Source organism: Rhinopithecus bieti, unplaced genomic scaffold (genome assembly GCF_001698545.2).
Source record: "Rhinopithecus bieti isolate Rb0 unplaced genomic scaffold, ASM169854v2 scaffold_110, whole genome shotgun sequence".
Lineage (NCBI taxonomy): Eukaryota > Metazoa > Chordata > Mammalia > Primates > Cercopithecidae > Rhinopithecus > Rhinopithecus bieti.
In genome coordinates, this window is record NW_016803311.1 from 468,074 (window position 1) to 495,710 (window position 27,637).

The following is a 27,637-nucleotide window of genomic DNA, read 5'->3' on the forward strand; positions in this document are numbered from 1 at the left end:
GAGTCTGGGTGATTGAGGCTGCAGTGAGCCGATGGTGCCATTGTACTCCAGCCTGGGTGACAGTGAGACCTTGTCTAAAAAAAAAAAAAGAGGAAAAAAAAACCCACAAAAAAATAAAAAACAAATGTGGCTTATGTTTGTGGCTTGAATTATAGTTTTGTTGTACAATGGTAGTCTAGTTCAACTTCCTTCTTGAACAGATGAGAACGCTGGGGTCCAGAGAGAAGCCCTGACTTAGTGGATGGCACACACTATAAAACACTGTCATTTGCAGTCCCACCAGTCTCTCAGTGCCCACCCCAACTCTGCCAGACACACCCCTGGGAGCCCTGGGTGTGAAAGGGGTGGACTCGCAGACCCCTGGGCTGGCACCTCCAAGGAAGTGTTCCAACACTCAAGTCACTGCCTGTGTTTTTTTGGGAGTGAAATAAAAACCTAACAGCGGCGGTGCGCGGTCATAGTCTCCAGTAGGTCACATTTTTTTTTTTTTTTTTTTGAGGACAGAGTCTGGCTCTGTGGACCAGGGCTGGAGTGCCAGTGGGGCCTCGGCATTCTCAGGGCTCAACTACAAGGCTCCCCTCCCGGGTTTACGCCTTCTCCGTGGCCCTCAGCCCTCCCCGAGTAAGCTGGCGACTACAGGCGGGCGCCGCCACGCGTCGCCGGCTGGCCTACGTTTGTTGTATTTTTTTTTTTCTTTTTGTGGAGACGGAGTCGTCGCTTGCGGCCCAGGCTGGCAGTGCAGTGGCCAGGATCTCAGTCACTGCAAGCATCGCCGACCTCCGCGCGGTTCCCCGCCATTCTCCTGGGCCTCTCAGGGCCTCCCAAGTTAGCTGGGACTTACAGGCGCCCGCCACCGTCGCCCGGCTAGTTTTTTGTATTTTTCTAGCAGAGGACGGGGGTCTTCACCCGTGTTAGCCAGGGATGCGGTCATCCGATCCTCCTGATCCTCGTGATCACCCGTTCGGCCGCAACAAAGTGCCGGTTGGGGATTAGCCACCGCGCCCGGCAGGTCACATTTTAAAAGCACTTTAGGCTCTGGAGACTTGGGGTGTAGGGAGAAATGGGGAGAAAGCCGGGGAGTCCTGGGTCTTCCCCCGTTTATTCATATGCAGAATAATCCAGATTAGTTTGCCAAGCGCGCTGATAACCACCTTAAAAGCAGAGTCCCTCCTGCCTCCCGCGAGGCATGGGGTAGAACCTGGCCTGAGCCCTGACACAGGCGGGCAGCCACTCCAGGATTGTTTCACACGTAAACAAAGCCAAGTTTCGGTCCGATTGGCTTGATCCTGGAAGAGGAGTGGGCAGCGCCAAAGCAAATTTCTTCATTTCATAATTTCATCTGGCGCCCCGTTCCATCAGCCTGCAGTGTCGAGGCTTTAGGAGAGGCAGTTAGGAAAGGAGAGATACTTATCTCTCAGCCCCAGAGCAGCACTAATGGTGCCTGTCTAGACTGTGACAGGTGGAGCTGCTGGGCTAACTACGGACCTCATGGGGAAGTTTTCCTTGGCTTTCACGTGGCTTTGGCTGGGGAGCCCTGAGAAGGTGGCTGCCTCCTTTTTCTTAAGCCTGGCTTCCCATACGGCAGGGGCTGGGGGAGAGTGATGGAGAGAAAGACTAAGCTAAGGGCCAAAGAAAGTGGAGGAAGGCTGGCTTGTCCCGCTGGACGTCACGGCGGAGCTGCTGCAATCTCGCAGGCTGGGCTCCTGCCCCAGGTGGACCCGAGTGCCTGCGGGGAGGCGGGTGTGGCTCCTCCGGGAGGTGACAGCCGGCGGGGCCCGTATGGATCTGGTCTGCTCCGGCTCCCCTGTCGTAGCCGGCGCCCTGGGACCAGCGCATGAGCACGTCTCGGAGGAGTCCGATGCGCTGGGTAGGGCCGGGTGGTCACCCCCGCCCCGCTTCCAGGGGTGACTGTGCCTCTGACGTCAGACTGCTTTTGGGTCATTCCTTGGCACCAGGACTTTATTTTCATAACAGCATGAAGTGCCGTGAAACTGGAATAGGCGTGTCCTCTCCCTCGACCCTCCCCCGCCCCTTGTCCCTCTGTTCACCCGTCGCTCCTTCCCTCCCTCCGGCGAGGGCCGCCTTTATAACAACTGCTCAGAGCGGGAGAGCGGGATAGCTGTCCGAGGACGCCCGCAGCACTGAGGAGCTCGCCTGCTGCCCTCTTGCGCGCGGGAAACTGCACCGAGTTCACGGCCAACGCCTGGGCACTAGGGTAAGCGAGGAGCCCGGAGTGCTCGGGCCTCCGGATTTAAATCGTCTGGGGAGAGCGGGGCCTTGGGAGGGGTGGGATAGAAGAGGAGAGAAATCTTGGTAATGGAATACAGTTGACTATGAGAAAAAAATTCCCTAGGAAACAGTTCCTCTAGTTTAACAACTTAGATTTTTTTTTTTTTTTCCTTTGCGGGTTTCCCAGACTAAGATAGACGCGGAGAGCAAAGAGATGATCAGGGTAATAGTTTCTGCTCGGACACATTCTACAAACTTTGAGTAGGTGGAATCCGGCCAGGCAGGAGGTGAGCGGCTCTGGGATCACTCTGAAGGAAAAGAATAGGGGGAGAGAGATCTCAGAGGACCCAAAGGAACTGGGAGTGGAGCGGGAGTGGGAAACAAGGGTCAGGGGCAGGAGGGAGGACACGGTGACAGCTGCTACTTTACCCAGATACTGCAAAAAAGCCCTTCTGAGTTTTGGGAATTAGATCTAGAAGCCCATCCCTTTTCTCTTGATGTGTGCGGCGGTCAGTTCCACTCTGGTGTCCCTTGAGTTGCTCAGGAACCCAGGACAGAAGGAAGTTGAATGTGCACCAAGAGCTCACCTTCCACCAACAACTTTATAGATAGGACTTGGGAATAGCCTAGATGCTGTTCAATCTGATCCCTTAAACGTCCTTGGGGAAGGCTGGCAAATAGCTTTATTTTATTTTATTTTTTGAGACCATGTTTCGCTCTTGTTGCCCAGGCTGGAGTGCAATGGCATGATCTCAGCCCACCACCACCTCTGCCTCCTGGGTTCAAGTGATTCTCCTGCCTCAGCCTCCTGAGTAGCTGGGATTACAGTCATGTGCCACCACGCCTGGTTAATTTTGTATTTCTAGTAGAGACGGGGGTTTCCCCATGTTGGTCAGGTTGGTCTCGAACTCCCGACCTCAGGTGATCCGCCTGCCTCAGCCTCCCAAGGTGCTGGGATTACAGGTGTGAGCCACCACGCCCGGCCACAAATAGCTTTAAAGATCCGTGGGAAAGGCTAGCACACAGCTCTAAACATCGATGGGAAAGGCTAGCCAACAGCTGAAACCTGTTCAGAATCAAGAAATTTGAAGGACTTTGGATTCCTGACTTCTTTCCAGGCTGATTTTCTCCTCAGAGCCTTGTGTAAACAACACACCTGTTGAGGGGTTCGGCCGAATCAGCCACTGCTATGGGTTCATTCCTGAAGGGGAACACTTCAGTCACTTCAGATACAATGGGCTAGGGACCACGGGAGGGGTGAGGGCAGAGGGGGCGCACAGCCTCCAGGTTTGAATGCGGGTGTCTGCTAGGTGAGGGAAGGAATGAGGAGAAGGAATGGCCGGGAGAGGCACTACCTGGGAGACAAGGGGCTCCTCCAAGGGTGTGGAGAGGTGAGTGCTTCAAGGGCAGAATAGAATGAGCAAAACCCTTTTGTTTCCTGGGAAGAGCTCTCAACCTTGAGTCAGGAAGACTGATTTCTCCTCCCAGGTCCGCAGGAACAGGGAACTGTGATCAGGCAAGGGGCTGGGCCTGAGTTCCTCATAGGGATCTTGGGGAGGCCCCCAATTTCCTCTCCTGTGTTTAGATTCTAGCCCCTCTCTATCTGCACACATCACCTTGGAAGTCCTCTTTAGAACTGGCTTTTTTGTATTCTAGTCTTTAATGGTAATCAAAGACAACAAGGTATGAAGAACAATTTTGACGGCGTGATTTTATTCTTCTCGTTCTGAGTCCACTACTATTTGAAGTCCACAGATTAAGCTGAGGAATTCATATGGTAGTATAGTAAACAATAAATTGAATAGTATTTTTGCTTGAGGAGTCTTTGATTTCCTGAGTAGTTCAGGGTGTTAGTTTCTTCTTTTATTCTTATTTTTATTGCACTGTGGTCAGACTATATGGTCTGTACATTTCTTATTTTAGAATTCCAGATTTGCCTTTGTATTCTAAATCTGCTCATTTTTTGGCAAATGTTCCATTTGGCCCATGGACCATAGTTCCTATTAAGCAATCATAATAGAGTAGGGATGGCAAAATATGGTCCATGTACCAAGTATGACCTATAGCCTCTTTTGTTTTTTTTTTTTTTTTTTTTTTTTTTTTTTTTTTTTTGAGACGGAGTCTCGCTCTGTCGCCCGGGCTGGAGTGCAGTGGCCGGATCTCAGCTCACTGCAAGCTCTGCCTCCCGGGTTTACGCCATTCTCCTGCCTCAGCCTCTGCAGTAGCTGGGACTACAGGCGCCCGCCACCTCGCCCGGCTAGATTTTGTATTTTTTTTAGTAGAGACGGGGTTTCACCGTGTTAGCCAGGATGGTCTCGATCTCCTGACCTCGTGATCCGCCTGTCTCGGCCTCCCAAAGTGCTGGGATTACAGGCTTGAGCCACCGCGCCCGGCCTAGCCTCTTTTTGTAAATAAAGTGTTTTTTTTAAAATTGTTTTTGTTTTTTTTGAGATGGAGTCTCGCTCTTATCTCCAGCCCAGGCTGGAGTACAGTGATGAGATCTCGGCTCACTGCAACCTCCGCCTCCCGGGTTCAAGCCATTCTCCTGCCTTAGGCTCCCAAGTAGCTGGGATTACAGGCGCTCGCTACCACACCTGGGTAATTTTTGTATTTTTAGTAGTGACGGGGTTTCACCACGTTGGCCAGACTGGACTCAAACTCCTGACCTCAGGTGATCTGCCTGCCTTGGCCTCCCAAAGTGCTGGGATCATAGGCATAAGCCACTGCCTGTAATCCACTATTTTACTGAAACACAGCAATGCTCATTTGTTTATGTATCATCTATGCTGCTTTCATGCTACAAATGTGTGGCTTGCAGAGTCTAAATTGCTTCTAATCTGGCCCTTTACAGAAAATCTATGCTGATCACTGATATAGAGGATCTGAATTATATGATTAGTAATGGAGATCTAATAAGACATGAAGATAGAGAATATTTCTATTAAAGTATCCATAGAACATTTACACAATTTTACCATGTTCTTATTCATATTGTATATTTTATCTTCAGTGTAGAGCATCCCTAATTATTGTAAAACAAGCTTTTTGGTCAACATAATGCCTTTTTTTTTTTTTTTTTTTTTTTTTTTTGAGACGAGTCTCGCTCTGTTGCCCAGGCTGGGAGTGCAGTGGCGCAATCTCGTTCTCACTGCAAGCTCCGGCCTCCCGGGTTTACGCCATTCTCCTGCCTCAGCCTCCTGAGTAGCTTGGACTACAGGCGCCCGCCATCTCGCCGGCTAGTTTTTTGTATAATTTATTTTTAGTAGAGACGGAGGTTTCACGTGTAGACCAGGATGGTCTCCGATCTCCTGACCTCGTGATGTGCTGGGATTACAGGCTTGAGCCACCACGCCCGGCCCATAATGCCTTTTTACTTTGATTACAACTTTGTATGATATGAAAACCTCAACTTCTGCTTAATTATTTTACCTTGAATAATCTATTTAACTTTGTGTCTGACACATAATACTTATTAAATAAATATTATCTGTTAGTATTTCTTCTTTTTGAATTTATTTTCATTTCTTTCTATTCTTTTGCTTTTAACTCTTGTGTATCTTTTTGTTTTAGGTTAGGTTCTTCTAGGTATGATATAGTTTAGTCTTTTTTTTTGTTTTTTGTTTTTTTTTTTGAGACAGAGTCTCGCTCTTGCCCAGGTTGGAGTGCAGTGGCGAGATCTGCAAGCTCTGCCTCCCGGGTTCACGCCATTCTCCTGCCTCAGCCTCCCGAGTAGCTGGGACTACAGGCACCCAACACCATGCCCAGCTAATTTTTTTTGTATTTTTAGTAGAGACGGGGTTTCCGCATGTTAGCCAGGATGATCTCGATCTCCTGACCTTGGGATCTGCCCACCTTGGCCTCCCAAAGTGCTGTGATTGCAGGCAGGAGCCACAGTGCCTGGCCTTTTTTTTTTTTTTTTTTTAAATAAAACAGTTACCATTTACATTTCTTGTAATAATAGTTACTTGTTATTGTCATCTAATTTTAGACCATATGGTTTGGTCATCTCCATCTCCTGCATTGGACAGTATATTTCATATTTTTAGATATACTAGGCAACTGAGTAGATGGTAGTGCCATTCTCAGGGCTTGGAAAGATAAGCTTATAAGGAGAGGTGATCAGTTCAGCTTTGAACTTGTTGGATCCAGTGAATATTACCCTTATGTATCAGAATAAGATATTTAAATGAAGGGATCTTTGAGAGCCTTAAGATAGTATACTAGTAGAAGGCTGGCGTGGTGGTTCACACCTGTAATCCCAGCACTTTGGGAGGCCAAGGCGGGCCGATCATGAGGTCAGCAGTTCAAGATCATTCTGGCTAACACAGTGAAACTCCATCTCTACTAAAAATACAAAAAAAAAAAAAAATTAGCTGGACATGGTGGCAGATGCCTGTAGTTCCAGCTACTCAGGAGGCTGAGGCAGGAGAATGGTGTGAACCTGGGAGGCGGAGCTTGCAGTGAGCCAAGATCCCACTGGGCAACAGAGTGAGACAAAAAAAAAAAAAGTAGTATACTAGTAGAGGACTTCACTTTATTTTCTGGAAATTTCATTTCTTTGAATTCTGGGCATAAGAGATTTAGAAGCTATACTCAAAATATTAAGCTTTATTTTAAAAAAATGATTTCCAGTATTTCATTTTACATTCACATTACTCAAGTCTACATGCTTTGTTTAGAGTAACAGGAAGATGGTAATACACCTAGGGAACTACCTGGAAGTGTAGAAATTAGAATGAACACTGTGGTTATACTTGTTTTGATCTGTCTGTGGTGCTATCATGACTTATTTTCTCTCATTATTACATAGAAACTCAATTCAGTGATGTTATTCAGATGTTATTCATAAGTTATTGCCATGATTAATCACTTTGATGTCATCAGAATTGGGATGGCTACCCAGAATAGGGGATCCTGGAGATTTCCTTATAGACACTTTGTATTTGTAACTAACCCTTTATCAAGGGCAGAGGGATTTCTGTGGACTTCTCCCTTAAAAGAACTCAGCCTGAGTAGAAATATGAGGATTAACATCAGCACATATTCATCTTCAAAAAATTTTCCTCCCCATTACTCACACTTGCTAATAAATAACTTGCTTTGGGTAAATATTCAGCACTCAGTCTTAGTCCAAAGCATTTGCTCAGTAATCACTGCGTAGAGTACAGAGTAAGGGGGATACCAACAAATACAAGTTTGCTCTATTTTCTTAAGAAGCTTGTTTTCTGATAGGCAGCTCAGCACTGATATTAATTTGTAATATAGAACACAGATGTGGAAAACCTTGAGTGCCAAGATATATTTAATTGTAAAAACTATGAAGAGATCAACACATTTAGAGTGCAATAGGATTTCAAGTCCAGGTGCGATGGCTCACGCCTGTAATCCTAGCACTTGGGGAGGCTGAGGCGGGTAGATCACTTGAACCCAGGAGTTCGAGACCAGCTTGGCCAACATAGCAAAACCCTGCCTCTACTAAAAATATAATAATTAGCCAGGTGTGGTGGCGCGTGCTTGTAATCCAAGCTACTTAGGAGGTTGAGGCACAAGAATCACTTTAACCTGGGAGGCAGAGACTGCAGTGAGCTGAGATAGTGCCACTGCACTCCAGCCTGAGCGACCGAGCAAGACTTTGTCTAAAAAAAAAAAAAAAAAAAAAAAAAAAAAAAAAAGCTATAGGATTAATAGTAATAATAATAATTCAAAAAACTCAGAGGTTAAATCTTGGGCAAAGTTTTGCAGAAATATGGTAAGTGGATCATAAACAGGAGGGAGAGGATCTTTCTGGTTAGGAGAATAATTTATGTGTTGAGGCAAAGAGCACGAGAAGACCTTAAATGAACCCAAATTCCCTTCCAGACGGAAAATACAGAACTCTAGGAAGATTTGCTTGCCTTGCATAGAGGTGGAGAGTTGCTTGTTTTGGAGACTTCTCAGCAAGCCAGTGCTTGAATATATGGTGGTTTAAATGGAGAGAGGGTGGGGTCAGGAAGAAAAGCTCTAGAGGGGATGACAGTGATTTAGAGGTGAAAAGGAGGATTGAATTACCATTATGATTACTCACGAAGAGCTATTCTTCCTGACCATGTGACACTGGACATGTACCTTACTCTCTCTCAGTTAGGTTTCTCACCTATAAAATGAATGGGCTGTAGGAATGTTAAATGAGATAATGGTTGTAAAAGCATATAAATGAGAGAACATGTGTAAAAAACACATAACTGCTCAGCATAGTGCCTGACTCATAATAGGACTCAGGAGGTGACCATGGTTGTCATTATTCTTACTCATAATTACATCATGACTGTTATTACTATTGACTGAATGTAGCAATTCGAGAATACAGAGAAAATGAACATGCTAGCAAGTCACACATTTTTAGGGCTGGGCTGGTGCAAAGACACATTTTGACAGAATGGGAGAAATCTCATGGGAAGGGAGAAATCTCATAAGAAGGAAGACAAAGTCAGTTTGTCTTTGCAAGGTTCTGGGCCCTAGGTAGCTGGGATTACAGCTCCTCGGGAGGCTGAGGCAGATGCTCTGGGAAGGACTGCATAGCATCAGCATGGGCAACCTTCCAGGCCTAGTCATAAGCAACTCTAGACACTTTTCCCATCTCTCTGGTCATGAAGAGGAGTCTCAGGTTAGAAACCCAAAGCGGGAGACTCATCACATGTTCACGTTTGTCCCTGCACAGTGGTCAGTGCTGTGTGTCAGTCAAGGCCACGTCTAGGGTCAGCGCTGCTCCAGGAGCCTCTGGCTTTTGTCCTTCAGGTGGGCAGTCCCCTGGTGTGCCTCTTCTTCCGACCCTTCAACCTTACCTCCAGCCCTGGCTTTTAGTTTGGATAGGAGTTTGTGGCACATATTCTTTTAATGACAGGAGATGGGGCAAGAATGAGGATGAGGGGGAGGAAGAAAGATCTGGAAGTTTTGTACATGAAGCTCCCCAGATGGGTGAACGGTGGAGCTGAACATGAGCTCAGACCACATAGTTCAGCAGCGCGTCTTGCATTTTATAGATGAGAGGAGGCTTTGGGAGGTCAAGCGACTTACTTATTCACACAGCCTGGCAGCTGAAACCCCTTCTCCGTAAAGGGGAGGAGGAACAGAGGGCTTGGAGTTGAGCCCAAGAAGTGACTTCCCCCTCATTTTCCTTTCCTCCCTCTTCCTCTTGTTCTTATTCTTCCCTCTCCCCCACTGGTTTTTTTTAAGCCTTTCTTTTGAGGCTGGGCGCGGTGGCTCATGCCTGTAATCCCAGCACTTTGGGAGGCCGAGGTGGGTAGATCATCTGATGTTGGGAGGTCGAGACCAGCCTGAGCAACATGGAGAAACCCCATCTCTACTAAAAATACAAAATTAGCTGGGTATGGTGGCGCATGCCTGTAATCCCAGCTACTCGGGAGGCTGAGGCAGGAGAATCACTTGAACCTGGGAGGTGGAGGTTGTGATGAGCTCAGATCACACCACTGCACTCCAGTCTGGGCAATAACAGTAAAACTCTGTCTCAAACAAACAAAAAAAAAAACAACAAAAACCCAAAAGAACCAAACCAAAAAAAAAAAAAAAAAAACCCAAACCCCAAAAAACACCTTTCTTTTATGCCTAGATTCATTCCAAAAGGGCTTAAGACAGCAACAAGCGATTCCAGGGTCTCAACTGTGGGCATCTTTGTGTTACTGGATGGCTGTGTGTTAACTGTTGGCAGCTGGAATAAGTGAAGAGGGTCTCGTCCTCATATTCAAAGTCCTTTGCTCATGCCCATGGCCAGAGGCTGCTGATGCTGAAACATTACCATCTCCCTCCAAAGTGCAGGGTTTAGTCACTGAGTACTGGGTGGAGCACATGACTGGATCCCAGTTAATCCCTCCCTGCTTACCAGTAAAACCTCAGGATTCATGCTTTCCTGGGAGCCACCTGTGGCCACTAAGATAGGAGCGGGTTGCCGACATGGCCAGGCGCTCCTAATCTCAGACCCAAAGTGCAATTTTTGGCAGTCCGTGTGAGAAGGAGGGTGGGAGGGAGGGTGGGAGGAAGGTTGTTTGGAACTAAGGATAGCAGCCTGAGGGCTTGAGAGGAAACCAGGCACAGCCCATCCTACCATATCTCAGGAGCAGCCCGTCCTCCTCCTGACTCCCCTTACCCCACACACCGAGTGCCGTTCTCTTGCTGCCTCATCCATTCTGGTTAGGTACTTACTGAGCATCAGGTGCAAGGCAAGTGGCTGGGGAGAGAGAACTTCTAATGACTCAGTCTCCAGTCTCCGCCTGCACAGAACCTTTGAGTCTAGAGGGAAACACAGACTTACTGACAGACTGGGTTGTGTAACAAGTGCTATGGGAGGAAAAGCTGAGAGTGTCTGAGAGTTTGTGAGATGTGTGTCTCATCAGACTTGGGCATCAAAAAAAACCAAAAAACAACCATCCTGGAGGAAAGGACCTCTAGTCAAGTGGAGGGGTGGGGTCCGTTTGGTCTTTATAGGAGCAAGTTCTTTGCTGACTGGACTCTAGATCTCCCTTCCTTTGACTTTGGTTACAAATAATATCCAAACCACAACTAGTCTCATTCTCTTTTCTCCTTCCTGCTCCAACCCTTTGCTGCTCTCCCAGGCTGTTTCTCTAGCTCCAGACAGTTCATATTCCTAAATGCTGATCACTTCTCTTTTCCCTCTCATACGCTGCTTTCTAGAAATCCTTTTCAGTTTTTCAGAACCCTGTCCTTCTCTTCCAGTCCCCTGGTGTCTTTCCCTTACCTGGGTCATTCTCTGGGCAACACGGTAACCTTTCAGTGCAGACTTGCTTATTAATAACTCCAGTGAGTTTTATTTTCCTCTGACTAAATTCAAGGTACTCAGAACATTTTAGACTTGTTAAGCAATCCCTGTCAGCTTAGGGATGGGGTAGGGGAGGCTAACAGAGGTGAATTAAGAATGATAATTCCGGCCGGGCGCGGTGGCTCACACCTGTAATCCCAGCACTTTGGGAGGCCGAGGCGGGTGGATCACGAGGTCAGGAGATCGAGACTATCCGGGCTAACACGGTGAAACCCCGTCTCTACTAAAATACAAAATTAGCTGGGCGTGGTGGTGGGCACCTGTAGTCCCAGCTACACGGGAGGCTGAGGCAGGAGAATGGCGTGAACCCGGGAGGCGGAGCTTGCAGTGAGTGGAGATGGTGCCACTGCACTCCAGTCTGCGCGACAGGGCGAGACTCCGTCTCAAAAAAAAAAAAAAAAAAAAAATGATAATTTCAAACTGATTAGTCATCCAGATTAAAATTTACTAAGAAGGTTTTTTTTTTTAAAGACATTTGTGAGATAATTGGGAAATATGAATCCTAACTACATAGTTGATAATAAAGGATTCTTGTTAGTTATTAAAGTATGGTTAAGGAGTTTTTATCTTTTAGAGAGACATTCTAGGCTGGACATAGGGGCTCACACCTGTAATCCCAGCACTTTGGGAGGCTGAGGGGGGAGGATCCTTTGAAGCCAGGAGTTCAATACCAGCCTGGGGAACATAGTAAGACTCCATCTCTACAAAAAATAAAGATTAAAAAAGTTAGCCAGGTGTGGTGGTGTGCACTTGTAGTTTCAGCTTCTTGGTGGGGTGCTGAGGTGGGAAGATACCTTGAGCCCAGGAAGTCAAGGCTCCAGTGAGCCACAATCACACCACTGCACTCCACCCTGGGTGACAGAGTGAGAACCTATCTCAAAAAGAAAAAAAAGGGCTGGGCATTGTGGCTCACCCCTGTAATCTCAGCACTTTGGGAGGCCGAGTGGGGCGGATCACCTGTGGTCAGGAGTTTGAGACCAGCCTGATCAATATGGAGAAACCCTGTCTCTACTAAAAATACAAAATTAACTGGGCATGGTGGTGCATGCCTGTAATCCCAGCTACTCGGGAGGCTGAGGAAGGAGAATCACTTGAACTTGGGAGGTGGAGGTTGCGGTGAGTCAAGATCGCACCACTGCACTCCAGTCTGGCAACAAGAATGAAACTCCGCCTCAAAAAGAAACAAGAAAAAAAAAATACACATACTATTTATAGATAAAATTATATGGTGTCTGGGACTTGCTTAAAAATAGTCTAGGGAGTGGGGTAGGGAATGCAGACGAAACAAAATTGGCCATATAGTAATAATTTTTGAAATGAAGTGCTGGATACATGGGACTCTATTATAAAACTTTCTATAATGAAAGCAAGTTTAAAAAAAAGTTTAATATTTTAAAAATAGTGACATGGTCTTATTCTATCTCCTAGGCTGAAGTGCAGTGATGTGATCATAGCTCACTGCAGCCTCAAAATCCTGGGCTCAAGCAATCCTCCTACCACAGCCTCTTGAGTAGCTGGGACTACAAGTGTGCCCCACTGCACCTGGCTAATTTTACATTTTATTTTCTAGAGACAGTGGTCTCACCATCTTGCCCAGGCTGGTCTTGAACTCCTGGGCTCAAGAGATCAGCCCGCTTTGGCCTCCCAGAGTGCTAGGATTAAAGGCATGAGCCGCTGCGCCTGGCCTAAATAATGTTTTAAAGCACTTCAAGAACTGTTTCTCCGTTCCCCCTTGCATGATTGGGAGGTGGGAGGTGGAGGTGAAATTTGGGGAAATTGTTTTTTCCTTCTCTTTACACCCACTGCCATTGCTCTTGTTGGATCCTGGTCTGTGGGTGCTATAAGACCCCGAGACACAGCACCCTCCTCTGCAGCTGCACAGGAAGAGGAGCCTGTAGCTTCTAGATGGGGGCTCTGCCTTACCGTCTGTCTGTCCAGTACCAGAACTGTTCTTGAGGCAAACACCACATCAATCTCTGTCAAGATTTAGAGTCATCAGGTTCAAAGTCCCTCATAACGACCAGGTAATTATGATTAACAGCTACTTGTCCACCAACAGTAATACCTGATGGGTGGGGAAGGAGCAGTTGGTAGGGAGGGGCAGGGAGAGGGAGAGATCAAAGGGAAGAGGGAAATACCTTTCCTGCTAGACATCGCCCTGGTGATTAATCTGCCGGGGTGTGGACAGACAACAGCGAAGTGCACAGGGCCTGAGTTCCTTCCCCACGCGGCCCTTGAGTGAGACAGCGTCTTCCTCGTCCACATTCACGGTGTAGCCTGGGAGAGCCCTCATACCTCCCCTTTCCCATGTCAAAGAGGGGATCAAAGAGGGGACATTTGTAGGCAAGGCGGATCAGACTTGGGCGCTTAGATTGCAGGGGCTGCCTATATCTGAACCTCATTTGCCTTTTTCTTCCTGTTTTCGTTCTGCACTGCCCTGTGGAGGTATAGCCCATTCTTTGTGCTCTGCTTGTGGTAGCGATGGCTGTGGTGTAGATTCCAGGAGGCCAGACTGTGCAGGTGACAGACCCACTGTGAGGGAAGGTGGGGGGAGGGCCACGGCCATAGTGACAGGTGCCATCCTGTGGTAGGGAACGTGTCTGTTTCCCCCTTTACCACTGAGTGCTTAGAGCAGTGATCAGCACGGAGTGGTGCTCGGTAAATATCTGTTGAATGAATGACGACATACAATAAAGTTAAGCTTGGAGAGCCAAATTTATTAAAATTCAGGAAGATTGATCTAAGCTATATCTGGTGTCACTTTAACACACTATACATAATATTGTGATAATATATATTCACATGATATTCTTATGTGTATCATACATATTTATGCATATGCATATATTTTATATATACATATATATATTTTGCATGTATACATATACATATGTACAATCTTTTCCTACTTGCTATGTGAATTAAATAATTTTGGTAAGATGACTATCTCTTCTAATGGAAAAGATAATTTTGTTTTTTTTTTTTTTTTTTTTTTTGAGACGGAGTTTCATTCTGTCACCCAGGCTGGAGTGCAGTGGCATGAGCCCTGCTTACTGCACCTCCATCTCCTGGGTTCAAGTGGTTCTTCTGCCTCAGCCTCCTGAGTAGCTGGGATTACAGGTGCGTGCCACTATGCCTGGCTGATTTTTGTATTTTTAGTAGAGACAGGATTTTGCCAGGTTGGCTGGGCTGGTCTCAAACTCCCGACCTCAGGTGATCTGCCTGCCTCAGCCTCCCAAAGTGCTGGAATTATAGGCATGAGCCACTGTGCCCTGCCAAGAAGGTTGTTTTTTCTGCTCTAAGGAAAGAGGCAGGATTCAGTAAATGCTTTGTATCTTTTCCTGCTTCCCAACCCCAGTTCTTCCTCTTGTTTTGGATTTCTTGCTGCATCCTCTCCGTCCCTCTTTAGGGCTGGAGGTGACCTCTGTGAGCCTTCTCTTCCTCTAACTCTGGCCTCTTTCCTGCCACACCATAGTTCTCTTCTATTCCATTCAAAACTTTTTAATGCCACGTGAACAATGTCATTGGGAAACAAAAAAAACTCAAGAAAAAATATTCCATGCCCAAAAAGCATGGAACACAACAAAAAGAATAGTGTAGAAGACACTTAAAGAAGCAATAAAATAATTTGAATGACATTGTTGAGAAACTGGACCTAGAGCTATGTCTAGCCTTGTTGAAGCTCAACATCTTATTCGACATTGACTTTGGAATTTGAGAGCCACCTGTTTTGAGGAAATGGGATCACTCCTTTCTCTTTTCCAATTTCCCAATTTATCTTCCCACTTGTGCCCTGAATCCTGAGGATTTAGATTTCCTAGGGGTATAGTCAAGGAGCTGGGTCTAAAATTCATATGAAGGTTGTAGGGGCAGAGAAAGAAGCCTTTCTCCTGACAGATTAAGGACAGATATATGGGAAGTAAACTGTTACACGGCCAGCGGATTCCTGATTATCCGAGTAAGTAGATTTCTCGCTTTGTAGATGGTCTATTACTGGGATTTCCTATCCTCCTGGGGCTGAACTAGGAGGATGGAATCAGGGTCATAATGAGGCATCTGATGAGGGCAGGGATAGGGAGAGAGAGAAAGAGAGGTAGAGAGGAGAGAGAGAAGGATATCTCAGATCTCATTTTAAGGCTAATTTGAGAGGAGACACCTAGAGTACTTGAGAGCTTGGGTCCTGGCACCAGACGACCTGGATTCAGATCCTGGCTCTGCCATTTCCTGGTTGTATGATGTAGGGCATGTAACTTGACTTCTCTCTGCCTCAATTTCCTCATCTGTAAAATAGGGATAATAGTTTTACCTCATAGGGTTGCTATGAAATGAAGTAAGTAATGTATACATATAAAATTTGAGGCCGGGCGGGGTGACTCAACACCTGTAATCCCAGCACTTTGGGAGGTCGAGGCAGGAGGATTGCTTGAGCCCAGGAATTTGAGACTAGCCTGGGTAACATGGTGAAACCCCATCTCTACAAAAAAAAAATACAAAAATTACCTGGGTGTGGTGGCGCGTGCCTGTAGTCCCAGCTACTCAGGAGGCTGAGGTCGGGGGAAGATGGCTTGAGCCCAGGAGGTGGAGGTTGCAGTGAGTTAAGATCGCGCCACTGCACTCCAGCCTGGGTGACAGAGCGCGAGGCTCTGTTCCCCACCCCCCAAAACAGGAGTAAAATTAAAATTGGAGCCATACTAAAAATGAGCATGTTAGCTATGAAGATTATTTTTTGTTTGATTACCTGCTGTTTATGTGCCATCCAGGACTTTCCTCTTTACAGGTAGCCAATTTAGAGCTGGTTATGACAGACAAGACCCCTTTCATAACTTTTTGGAATTAATGGAGCCATCTTTATACATCTTAAGGAGGAGGCCGGGCGCGGTGGCTCACACCTGTAATCTCAGCACTTTGGGAGGCCGAGGCGGGCGGATCACCTGAGGTCGGGAGTTTAGGACCAGCCTGGCCTACATGCAGAAACCCCGTCTCTACTAAAAATACAAAATTAGCCGGGCATGGTGGGGCATGCCTGTAATCCCAGCTTCTCAGGAGGCTGAGGCGGGAGAATTGCTTGAACCCAGGAGGCGGAGGTTGCGGTGAGCCAAGATCATGCCATTGCACTCCAGCCTGGGCAAAAAGAGCGAGCGAAACTCCGTCTCCAAAAAAAAAAACAAACAAACAAAAAACAAATCTTAAGGACGAGGGGCAGAATCATTCTGAGACCACAGAGCCTAAGAAGAGGACCCAGCCACTGGCTCAGAAGGGAATGCTTGGCCTTCTGTAGAAAAATCTACCATTCAGAGACCATCCTGGCGAACACGGTGAAACCCCGTCTCTACTAAAAATACAAAAAAAAAAAAAGTTTGCCGGGCGTGGTGGTGGCATGGTACCAGCTCCTCGGGAGGCTGAGGCAGGAGAATCACTTGAACCCGGGAGGCGGAGCTTGCAGTGAGCCTGAGCTTGCAGTGAGCCCAGATTGTGCCACTGCACTCCAGCCTGGGTGACAGAGCAAGACTCCATCTCAAAAAAAAAAAAAAGAAAGAAAGAGAAAAATCTGCCATCCAGATAACTCCTCTTAACCATGAGAGACTAGGATGCTTACAAATAACTGGATCAGGGCCAAAGGTAGAGGCTGCGAAATTATGATTAAAGTGTTAACTTCAAGCTTAGATAGTTCCATGTTCACTAATTCCCTAAGAAATTAATTCACTAAGATAGAAAGAAATTAATTCACTAAGATAGTTCCATGTTCACTAATTCACTAAGAAAACACTAGCAAAAGAATATCAGGATCCCTGGCAGGTATATATATATATATATATATTTATTTCAAGAGACAGGGTCTTGCTCTGTTGCCCAGGCTGGGGTGCGGTGATGTGATCACTGCTCACTGCATCCTTGAACTTCTGGGCTCAAGCAATCTTCCCACCTCAGCCTTTTGAGTAGCTGGGATTACAGGTGCGTGCCACCATGCCCAGCTAATTTTTCATATAAAGATGGAGTCTTGTTACGTTGCCCAGTCTGGTCTCAAACTTCTGAGGGCAAATGATCCCATTGCCTCAGCCTCCCGAAGTGCTGGGATTATAGTAGCATGAGCCAACACGTCCAGTCCTGTGAAGTTTTTTGAAATTAAGCTTCAAAATACCTCTTCAGAGTGTTCAGGTTCTCTGGCTTTAAGGTAACTATTAAGATAGTTCAACTGGGGGAAGGGACATACGAGATTTCTTCCTGTTCTTCAACAAGTTTTAGAATTTACTACAGGAGGCCGGGCGCGGTGGCTCAAGCCTGTAATCCCAGCACTTTGGGAGGCCGAGATGGGCGGATCACGAGGTCAGGAGATCGAGACCATCCTGGCTAACATAGTGAAACCCCGTCTCTACTAAAAATACAAAGAAAACTAGCCGGGCGAGGTGGCGGACGCCTGTAGTCCCAGCTACTCCGGAGGCTGAGGCAGGAGAATGGCGTAAACCCAGGAGGCGGAGCTTGCAGTGAGCTGAGATCCGACCACTGCACTCCAGCCTGGGCGACAGAGTGAGACTCCGCCTCAAAAAAAAAAAAAAAAAAAGAATTTACTACAGGAGATAGGGGAAAGTTAATAGCTTTACTTAATGTAGTAAGCTCAAAGTCAAAACCCTGGCTAAACATGCAAAATTGTTTCCTAATCCTTTTTTAGTCTTCTATGTCTGAGGACTGTGTTAGGAGACTCACCACCTTCTCCCCACTCCAACATTCCTTTTCTGCAGGTCCAGAATGGCTACAAGAGTTCCCGATGGTTGCCGCGATGGCCTGAAATTCAGGTACCACAGACTTTGTGATAAGGCGGAAGCTTGGGGCATCGTCCTAGAAACGCTGGCCGCAGCCGGGGTTGTGACCTCGGTGGCCTTCATGCTTGCTCTCCCACTCCTCGTCTGCAAGGTGCAGGACTCCAACAGGCGAAAAATGCTCCCTACTCAGTTTCTCTTCCTCCTGGGTGTGCTGGGCATCTTTGGCCTCACCTTCGCCTTCATCATCAGACTGGATGGGAGCACGGGGCCCACACGCTTCTTCCTCTTTGGGATCCTCTTCTCCATCTGCTTCTCCTGCCTGCTGGCTCATGCTCTCAATCTGACCCAGCTCGTCCGGGGGAGGAAGCCCCTCTCCCTGTTGGTGATTCTGGGTCTCGCCGTGGGCTTCAGCCTCGTCCAGGATGTCATCGCTATTGAATATATTGTCCTGACCATGAATAGGACCAACGTCAACGTCTTTTCTGAGCTTTCCGCTCCTCGTCGCAATGAAGACTTTGTCCTCCTGCTCATCTATGTCCTCTTCTTGATGGCGCTGACCTTCCTCATGTCCTCCTTCGCCTTCTGTGGTTCCTTCACGGGCTGGAAGAGACATGGGGCCCACATCTACCTCACGATGCTCCTCTCCATTGCCATCTGGGTGGCCTGGATCACCCTGCTCATGCTTCCTGACTTTGACCGCAGGTGGGATGACACCATCCTCAGCTCTGCGTTGGTTGCCAATGGCTGGGTCTTCCTGTTGGCTTATGTTAGTCCTGAGTTTTGGCTGCTCACAAAGCAACGAAACCCCATGGATTATCCTGTTGAGGATTCTTTCTGTAAACCTCAACTCATGAAGAAGAGCTATGGTGTGGAGAACAGAGCCTACTCTCAAGAGGAAATCACTCAAGGTACAGACACAGCCTGGCTAGGCAGAGAATCCCTTGTAGAAAGGTGGGGGAGAATCATAGGATATTATAACTGTAAGGAACATGCAAGATGTTCCAGATTATACCCTTGATAGAATAGGTAAGTTCCTTAAGGCTCAGATCTTGCTTAAAATCATCCAGCCTGTTAGAGACAAGTAGAACAAGAAGCTGGCCTCTGGAGTCTTTATTGAGTACTTGGTACAATTGGTGTAGACAGGGGAGAGCCCTCCTCACTTCCCCTTTCTTGTGGTGTAATTTCCTGTGGGGCAGAACACCTCAGAGGTTTCTGTGCATCAAAATAAGATGCAGCAAAGAAATGGAAAAGGGATAACAAGACAAATTCCCAGCAACAAGAAGGTGAGATTGTGTTTTTTGTAAAAGATAACGAGGCATTCCTTCCAGAAATGTGGAGCCTTTGTCGATTTCAGTGCATAAAACCAAGTCATGATTTCCTGCAGTGATCACAGAGCAGAGAAGGGAGAAAGCCCTTTTATCACAAACCAGCAGGAAGTCTCCTTAAAATTGGTAAGGATTCTGGTTTAGTGCAAAGAACCACATTTTTTTGTGTGTGCTTCTGGGCCCATGGGAAGGAACAGATCATAGCTGACATGTAAGAATCAAATGATTCAGGCCAGGCATGGTGGCTCACACCTGTAATCCTAGCACCCTGAGAGGCTGAGGTGGGAGGATTGCTTGAGCCCAGAAGTTTGAGACCAGCTTGGGCAAAATAGCAAGACCTCATCTCTATTAAAAAAAAAAAAAAAGAATCAAATGATTTTGCTCTTGTCTGGAGTTGTGAGAAGCCAGATATTCTCGTGTTGTTTTCATAAGCAAAAGAGGCTAAACTGATGGCCAGAAAGTGCCCCTGCTCATAGGGACCTAATCATTGGTCTCTAGGGTTTACACTGACCTTTGAAGTCTAATCACAGGGAGTGGGTGGTTTTGGGATAGGAATGAGGAACCTCCAAGGCCACGTTCTTAGCTCCAGCTAAAAATAGGTCTTTTCTTTGCTCTTAAGCCTGAGGTGTGAAACTTCCTGGTGCTACTCACTGCAACTGTGGTCCCTTTCTAGGGCACTTGGAAGTCTGAAGGGTGGTTATTGAACCACCCAGCCCCTCCTGTCCGTTCCGTGGCTTCACTCCATCACCTCACTCCTGGACTTCCTGTTCTCATTCACTGACGAGTCTTCCTTCCTTCATTCATTTTATGGACCACTGTCAGCTTTCTCCCTTAAAATGCTGCTCTGGCCTCCATGCTTTGCTGCTCACTTTCCTCCCTGCGTCCCGCAATCCACCCCATCCCATCAAAATCCTTCCTGAGCCCTTCCACAGTTGGAACCAACAACCTCGGAAGCTTTGCTCTCAGTCCAGATAAACCAAGTCACCGCGCTTTCCTGCCTGTGCCTGTGCTCCAGGTGTGTCTGTCCTCTGCCTGGCGTGGCTGTCTCCCTCTTTTGCCCTTCTCCAGGATCGGGCATTCCCCAGTTTCCCCTGGTACTCATTCCACCCTGTGCATCTGTAGGACTTTGAAATGCTCTTATCAGGGTCTGTCTCATTGCATTGTTATTTACGGGCCTATCATATGTTCCTCACTCTCCAGCGTCAGCTGCAAGGAGGGATCATTCTGGTTAACACTTATGTGCTTCACAATCTCTTACATAAAGGTGTTTAAGTGTTTATTCAGCAAATTGGGCAGGTAAATTTGGTGGGAAATAAATGAATTGCTTTGAATTGCATTCATGATGATTGCATGTGTTTATCCTTCTTTCCCAAGCCTCTGATTTTCCCCAAATACACAGAAAACAGTTGCTCATCAATCCTGCCTCTTCCCAAAGAAAATGATACAAATATGTACATATTTTCCTTGTCAGGCAGTTAAGGAAATAGGTAACTCCCCAGTGAGATTCACTGTAGGTGCACCCCTGGCCAGATTTATATCTGAAATGACTGGTTTTTATGACTTTTCTTTTCTTTTCTTTTCTTTTCTTTTCTTTTCTTTTCTTTTCTTTTTGAGACGGAGTCTTGTTGTGTTGCCTAGGCTGGAGTGCAGTGGCACGATCTCTACTCACTGCAAGCTCCGCCTCCCGGGTTCACACCATTCTCCTACCTCAGCCTCCCAAGTAGCTGGGACTACAGTCTCCCACCACCACCCCCAGATAATTTTTTGTATTTTTAGTAGAGATGGGGTTTCACCGTGTTGGCCAGGATGGTCTTGATCTCCTGACCTTGTGATCTGTCTGCCTCGGCCTCCGAAAGTGCTGGGATTACAGGCATGAGCCACCACGCCTGGCTTAATTTTTTGTATTTTTAGTAGAGACAGAGTTTCACCACGTTAGCCAGGATGGTCTTGATCTCTTGACCTTGTGATCCGCCCGCCTCAGCCTCCCAAAGTGCTGGGATTACAGGCGTGAGCTACCGTGCCCGGTTCATTTTCTTTTTCTTTTTCTTTTTTTTTATGAGACTGAGTCTCGCTCGCTCGCCCAGGCTGGAGTGCAGTGGTGCGATCTCAGCTCACCGCAAGCTCCGCCTCCCGGGTTCACGCCATTCTCCTGCCTCAGCCTCCCGAGTAGCTGGGACTACAGGCGCCCGCCACCTCGCCCAGCTATTTTTTTTTTTCATATTTTAGTAGAGACGGGGTTTCACCGTGTTAGCCAGGATGGTCTTGATCTCCTGACCTCGTGATCCGCCCGTCTTGGCCTCCCAAAGTGCTGGGATTACAGGCGTGAGAGCCACCATGCCCGGTTCATTTTCAAATGTGCTTTTGAAGTGGTCATCAAATGTGCTTTTGAAGTGGTCCTAGGATGACCACTTCAAAAGCACATTTGAAAATGAACCGGGCATGGTGAAGTTCTGAAAAAGGGTGTCCCTATTCATTATAGTTATTCGTTCATTCAACCAATATTGTGTTTGCTTTGTGCCTGGTCCTAGGCTTGAGGACCTAGTCTCTCTCCCTCCAGGAAACTTAAGGTCTGCTGGAGAGACAGGCAGTTAAATGGGCAAGATGTCACATTGTGATCAGTGATACAACGGGGTGAACACAGGTGGGGCCCCAGTGCTTTAATTTCTCCTCTCCCTCTGTTTCAGGTTTTGAAGAGACAGGGGACACGCTCTATGCCCCCTATTCCACACATTTTCAGCTGCAGGTAAGTGATTTTTTTTCTCCCTCTTCGTCAAAGGCGTTAGCCCCTCAGGAACACTGATCCTTTGGAAACAGGCGATGTTACCATTCTGATGGCCCCTAGATGGCCACTTGAAGGAATGATGGGTCTTCTTTCCTCTAATTGGCCTCATGGGGTTAGTGGGGAAGAATGAGTGCTTGGCATAGAGAGGACTTGGGGGTGGGAGGCCTGGGAGAAGGGGAAGGAATTGAGACTCCTGCCCAGACTGGAGACCTGTTGAGATGGCAGGAACTGGAGTGGGTTTCACGATATGATTGTTTCTTTTTCATAACCAGCCTCCCCAAAAGGAATTCTCCATCCCACGGGCCCACGCTTGGCCGAGCCCTTATAATGACTATGAAGGAAAGAAAGAGGGCAGCTAACTCTGTCCTGAAGACTGGGACAAACGCAGCTGGGCGGCAGATCCAGCGGGAGCTCAAAGGGATGTGGGCGAAATCTTGAGTCTTCTGAGAAAACTGTACAAGACGCTACGGGAAGAACTTGCCTCCCTTCCACCTCAACCACAATTCTTCCATGCTGGGGCTGATGTGGACTAACACGACTCCGGTTCTTAGTGGCCTGTGGTGTTTTTTTTTTCTCCTCCTTAGGATACTTCTTTTAAGTGGGAGTCTCAGGCAACGCAAGTTTAGACCCTTACTCTTTTTGTTTGTTTTTTGAAACAGGATCTTGCTGTGTCACCCAGGCTTGAGTGCAGTGGCGTGATCACAGCCCAGTGTAGCCTCGACCTCCTGTGCTCAAGCAGTCCTCCCATCTCTGCCTCGCAAAGTGCTGGGACTACAGGCACGAGCCACAGCTCCCAGCCTAGACCCTTACTCTTGCTGTTATTTCCCATGGACTAAAGGTCTGGTCATCTGAGCGCACGTTGGCTCACACAGCTCTAGGGGCCTGCTCCTCTCATTCACAGTGGCTTTTGTGAGGATTGCTTGGCCCAGAGCAGACCTGCACATCTGAACAAAAACAGCAAAGGCCTGTCTCTCAACCCACTGGCCTGAATCTACACTGGAACCAACTTGCTGGCACCCCCGCTCTCCAACCCTTCTTGCCTGGGTAGGCAAGGCTAAAAGATCACCCTACATTTACTCATCTCTCTGGTGTTGCCCCACATTGGGCCTCAGCAGCTCCCCAGCACCAGTTCACAGGTCACCCCTCTTTTCTTGCACTGTCCCCAAACTTGCTGTCAATTCCCAGATCCAATCTCCCCCTACGCTCTGCCAGGAATTCTTTCAGACCTCACTGGCACAGGCACAGTTGCTCCTTCTCAGGAGAATTTGCAGATCATTCTTACTCTAACTTCCTGGGCCTGGTACTTCTCTGTCTTGCACCCCAGCCTCTGTAAATAGATTTACCGCATTCATGGCTGCATTCTGTAAGTGGGTGTGGTCTCCTAACGGAGGAGTGTTCATTGTGTAATAAGTTATTCACCTGAGTATGCAATAAAGATGTGGTGGCCACTCTTTTCACGGTGGTGGCAGCAGTTACCAGTAGTGAGCATTAGACGCTGGGGGAGAGAACACGGGCTGCCCTGTGAGCTTCATGTTGGAGCTGAAGTTCAAGTTCACTTCCTTGGGGTTTGTACTTGACCCTTCTTCATGTGTCTGTCCTGTTGCCTCTAAAATAAGTGTGTTTCCCCTAATTTTTGAGGTTGTCATTGGTGAGAGAGCCAGGATCGTCACGGGGCCTGAGGTTTTACTCCAGCAAGGCAGAGGAGTGGCAAACTTGGCTTGGGGTTTGGCAGCCCCGGAAAGGCAGGGAGGAGAGCTCAAAGCCCGTTTCATGTTTCACCAAGGTCTCACTGTGGGAGAGGACAAATCCAGATCCCCTATTTGACAGAATTAGTTCACAAATGTCTCTCGGCAAAGACATGATACTTAACCGTGATAATTGACTTAATTCAAGCAACAGCTCTGTAGGGCAGAGCAATAGGAAATCTCTCTTTGGTTATGGGAAAAGAAATAATCCCTCTACACAGAAACTGAGTGACATGTAAAAATGTGTAGCTAAGTCAGAGAGTTACTTCCTAAGAGCCTGACGCTCTGCTTTTCATCAAAAGGAAAAACCAGAGTGAGGCAGAGGCAAGGGAGGTGGAGGTAAACAGATGATGTGCTGAGTTAGGGATGTTTATATGCCACAAAGGTTTGGTTGGTAGGCTTTGCACTAAGATTAGCCTAGCTTTGTACTGAAAAGGGGGAAGGCCACATAGTGACATAGATCTGTCTGGTCTTTCCCAGGAGGTGTGACCTAATGAGGTTTGTTGTGAGAAGAAAGCAATGTGGTTTCACATATATTATCTATCATAGGCTAGGGACTAAAGAAATGCATATTCCCTCCCCACTTTCTTTCTTTCTTTTTTTTTTTTGAGATAGAGTCTCACTCTGTCGCCCAGGCTGGAGTGCAGTGACATGATCTTGGCTCACTGCAGCCTCCACCTCCCAGGTTCAAGCGATTTTCGTGCCTTAGCCTTCTGAGTAGCTGGGATTACAGGAGTGTGCCACCACACCTGGCTACATCTTGTATTTTAGTAGAGATGAGGCTTCACCATGTTGGCCAGGCTGGTCTTGAATTCCTGATCTTAAGTGATCTTCCCACCTTGGCCTCCCAAAGTGCTGGAATTACAGGTGGGAATCACTGTGCCCAGCTTCCCTTCCATCTTTTCTTTCCTTCTCTGGTCTTCATACTACCAACAAAGCAAGGGAGGAGTAGTAAAAGGTAAAATCACAAAATACTCTGGATCGGCGGTTTTTTTTTTTTTTTTTTTTTTTTTTTTTTGAGACAGGGTCTAGCCTCTGATGGGCCTCAGGGCTGCGAGTGCCGGTGGCACCAGTCATAGCTCACTGCAGCCTCAACCTCCTTGCCTCCATGTCGATACTCTGCCTCAGCTCTCTGAGCCCAGCTGGGGCACAGACATGCACCACCACACCGGCTTAAATTATCTATTTTTTTCAGAGAATCACATGTGGTTTTGGAGGGGAGGATTAGGGAAGGACAGGTGTCAAGAACAGCATTTTTACCAAGTTGGTATTAAAAATGAAACAGGATCCAGGCATCGGGTCTTTTAACTCGATAGTTACAGTAAGGTTTTAAAATCTGAGCAGCAATTTGAATCACTTCTTGAAAAACCAAACACAAGAAATGTATTTTTTGTAGAGTTGGGCGGGGTCTTGCTCTGTTGGCCCCAGGTTGCTTCTTGAACTCAAGAGATCTCCTCTTTGGGCCTCCCAACAAGGCTGGGGATTACAGCGTGATGAGCTACTGCACCCGGCCTGCTTTCTTTTTAGGGAAAAGGATCTGTGGGAGCTTTTATTCCCCATGGGAGACTGACCTTCCTCAAGTCACCTCTTTCCCCAGAAATGGCATCATCTCATGGGGACTGTTGTTTCTCGCTTCTTCCTTCCTCTCCCTACCCTCCTCCTAATTTCCTTCTCCCAGCCCCCCGCCCGCCCCTCCTCCTCCCTCCTTCTGCCTCCCCCTCCTCCTCCTTCCTCTCCTCCTCCTTCCTCCCACCTATGCCTTAATTTTGTATTTTAGTAGAGACAGGATTTCACTATATGGGCCAGGCTGGTCTCGAACTCCAAACCTCATGATCCACCTCCCTTGGCTTCTGAAAGTGCTGGGATTAGAGGCATGAGCCACCGTGCCCTGCCCCATTGTTTCCCTTCTAAGAAACACAGTGGTCTCTGGAGCCTTGGAGCCTGCACTGAATGCCTGTTCTTGCCAGGTGGCCGAAGGTTGCTCATTTGAGCAGTACCTGTCACCCCTCCTCGCCGTGCTGTGGCTGTTAACTCATCTTCAGGTCTCACACCTTCTGCACATAAATAAGCTCTTTATAAAATTATTATTATTTTAACTCTTTCTTTTCTTTGGAGAGGGTACCAAAGGATAGCACTTCTGTTTAAGTAGGGACCGCTCATGGCCTGGAGGCTTTGGCATCTCAGAATCAAACTGGAGAAGATTCCGAAGCCGTTCTTATACGTGTCTCCATCCCTACCTGGGCTGAAATGGAATGTGCAAATGGAGCCCAGCCTGGTCCTTGGGTGTTGCCAGTTGATTGATGACTGGGAGCCAAAGTGGCATCTCCTTTGACCTAAACGGGCGATGATGAAATAAAACTCAATAGCCTTTCATCTTTCATTGTGAGATGCGAAATAGACCGTTTGTCTCTGCCTCTCATTTTAGGCTGAGGCTGTCCAAAGCGACCATACCCCATGTTTCCACTAGATGGCGCTGACACTCCAGGCATCAACCTTCAGGGCCTCGGAGCCTTGCAAAGGCAGCCACTTAAGCCGCTTTCCTGTGTGGGGCACCAAGCTGAGCTGCAGACACCCAGTAGGCGCGAGGTAAACGCGTCCCATTTTAAGAGGCTTATATTTATGAGCTCTTCGCTTCCTCCCTCCTACTATCTTTAAAGAATTGCTCTCCATCTCCTTTGGCAGAGTTCCTTTGCCCTTTGTCTTATTTTTGTGAAACCCTCCAAGGTACTTCCAGTCCATTTGCATGCAATCTGGCATCTTTATGGAGAACGGTCTCATATGCTGTTGTTGTTAACGTCGACTAGTATTTGTGTGTTGAGAACACTGGCTGTTTGTCAGGAAAACTGTGCCAAAACAAAGAGTACGGCCCGGCCCTGGAAATGCATCAGCAAAACCCATTTCCCCCGTGCATTCATTCTGAGCTTCCTTCCTTCATTTCTAGACCTGTCATTACTGCTGAGAACTGGACTGTGCCCAGCTGACCTTTCCCGTCCTTGCCCTGCTGTCGCTGCCAGGGTCTGCAGGTTTGCCACCGTTCCAGCCCCAGTCTGAAACATGGGATTATTTCAGAATTGGAGGTGGCAGCTCCAGAAAAAAATCCTTCTGGAGTGTTGACTGCTAAGATCCAGGAACTGGGAAATCAACCCCCAGTTTGTAGATAGTCCTCTTTGGAAATTCTGTGACCCAACCTCGTGGCTGTTTTCTGGAATTCCTTCTATCCGGGGCAGACAGCGCTGTGCCTTTCTTGACTTCAGGATGTTCCAAGGATGCTGCTGGATTTGTGTGTGTGTGTGCCTGACCCTGATTTCTGCAACCTCCAGATTTCTTTCTTGACCCTTCAAAGTGGAACAGTCCAGTGACAAAAATTTTAGAGTTTGAGAAGGTCACAGAAATCTTCCAGTTGGTGCCTCCACAGTCTTCACTTTACAGAGGAACTCAGGCCTAATGGAGTTAATGCAACTAGATCAGGGTTTCGGTTCTGTGTTCTTTCTACCATCAGCACCTGTGTGGTCAGTTCTGGACACTTTTCCCAGAGAAGTCTTGGAGTAGAGAATCCTACTCAAATTTCACTGTATATTTTAAGTGTTCCTCTCCTTTCCCTTTGCCTCCCCCATTGCCTTTTCTTCCCCTGATTTCTCCTCTGGTCATTGCCTCTCCCTTTGGCGTGTAAGCCATGGGAAGGGGATCGAGGGGAGGACAGCTTCTGGTTAAACACAGGTCCCTCTTCCACATCAAATGAACATTGGCTTCCTGGGACAGAAGGCCGTCAAAGGAGGGATTGCAAAGCAAGGCAAAGAGTTCTGTCTTCATTTTCCCCACCACCATGAGATAGGACTGACGGAGAGGGTGGTGGGGCAACACTGCTTAATGGATGCATTTTCACATCATTTCAAGTTTTAGCCCTCATGACTGTATTTTCCAATCAGAGACAATAACATTTTAAATAAAACAATGATAAAGAAGTCTGA

The 27,637-nt window shown here is 47.3% G+C and overlaps 1 protein-coding gene across 4 annotated transcripts; it reads left to right on the top strand.

Moving 5' to 3' along the window:
- The first annotated feature begins 1,575 nt into the window (after nucleotides 1-1,575).
- GPRC5A (G protein-coupled receptor class C group 5 member A) lies at nucleotides 1,576-27,637 on the top strand. 4 transcript variants are annotated; one of them, XM_017873214.1, is made up of 6 exons: nucleotides 1,576-2,215; nucleotides 12,905-13,083; nucleotides 17,797-18,725; nucleotides 21,827-21,885; nucleotides 22,197-22,968; nucleotides 26,095-27,637. In XM_017873214.1, exons 3-5 carry the CDS (start codon nucleotides 17,804-17,806, stop codon nucleotides 22,281-22,283), a joined length of 1,068 nt encoding a protein of 355 aa, XP_017728703.1. In that variant the 5' UTR covers nucleotides 1,576-2,215; nucleotides 12,905-13,083; nucleotides 17,797-17,803; the 3' UTR covers nucleotides 22,284-22,968; nucleotides 26,095-27,637. The 4 variants fall into 4 exon arrangements, with proteins under 4 accessions (XP_017728703.1, XP_017728710.1, XP_017728684.1 ...); XM_017873221.1 differs by lacking the exon at nucleotides 12,905-13,083 and having other exon boundaries at nucleotides 26,095-26,255; nucleotides 26,611-27,637; XM_017873195.1 differs by lacking the exon at nucleotides 12,905-13,083.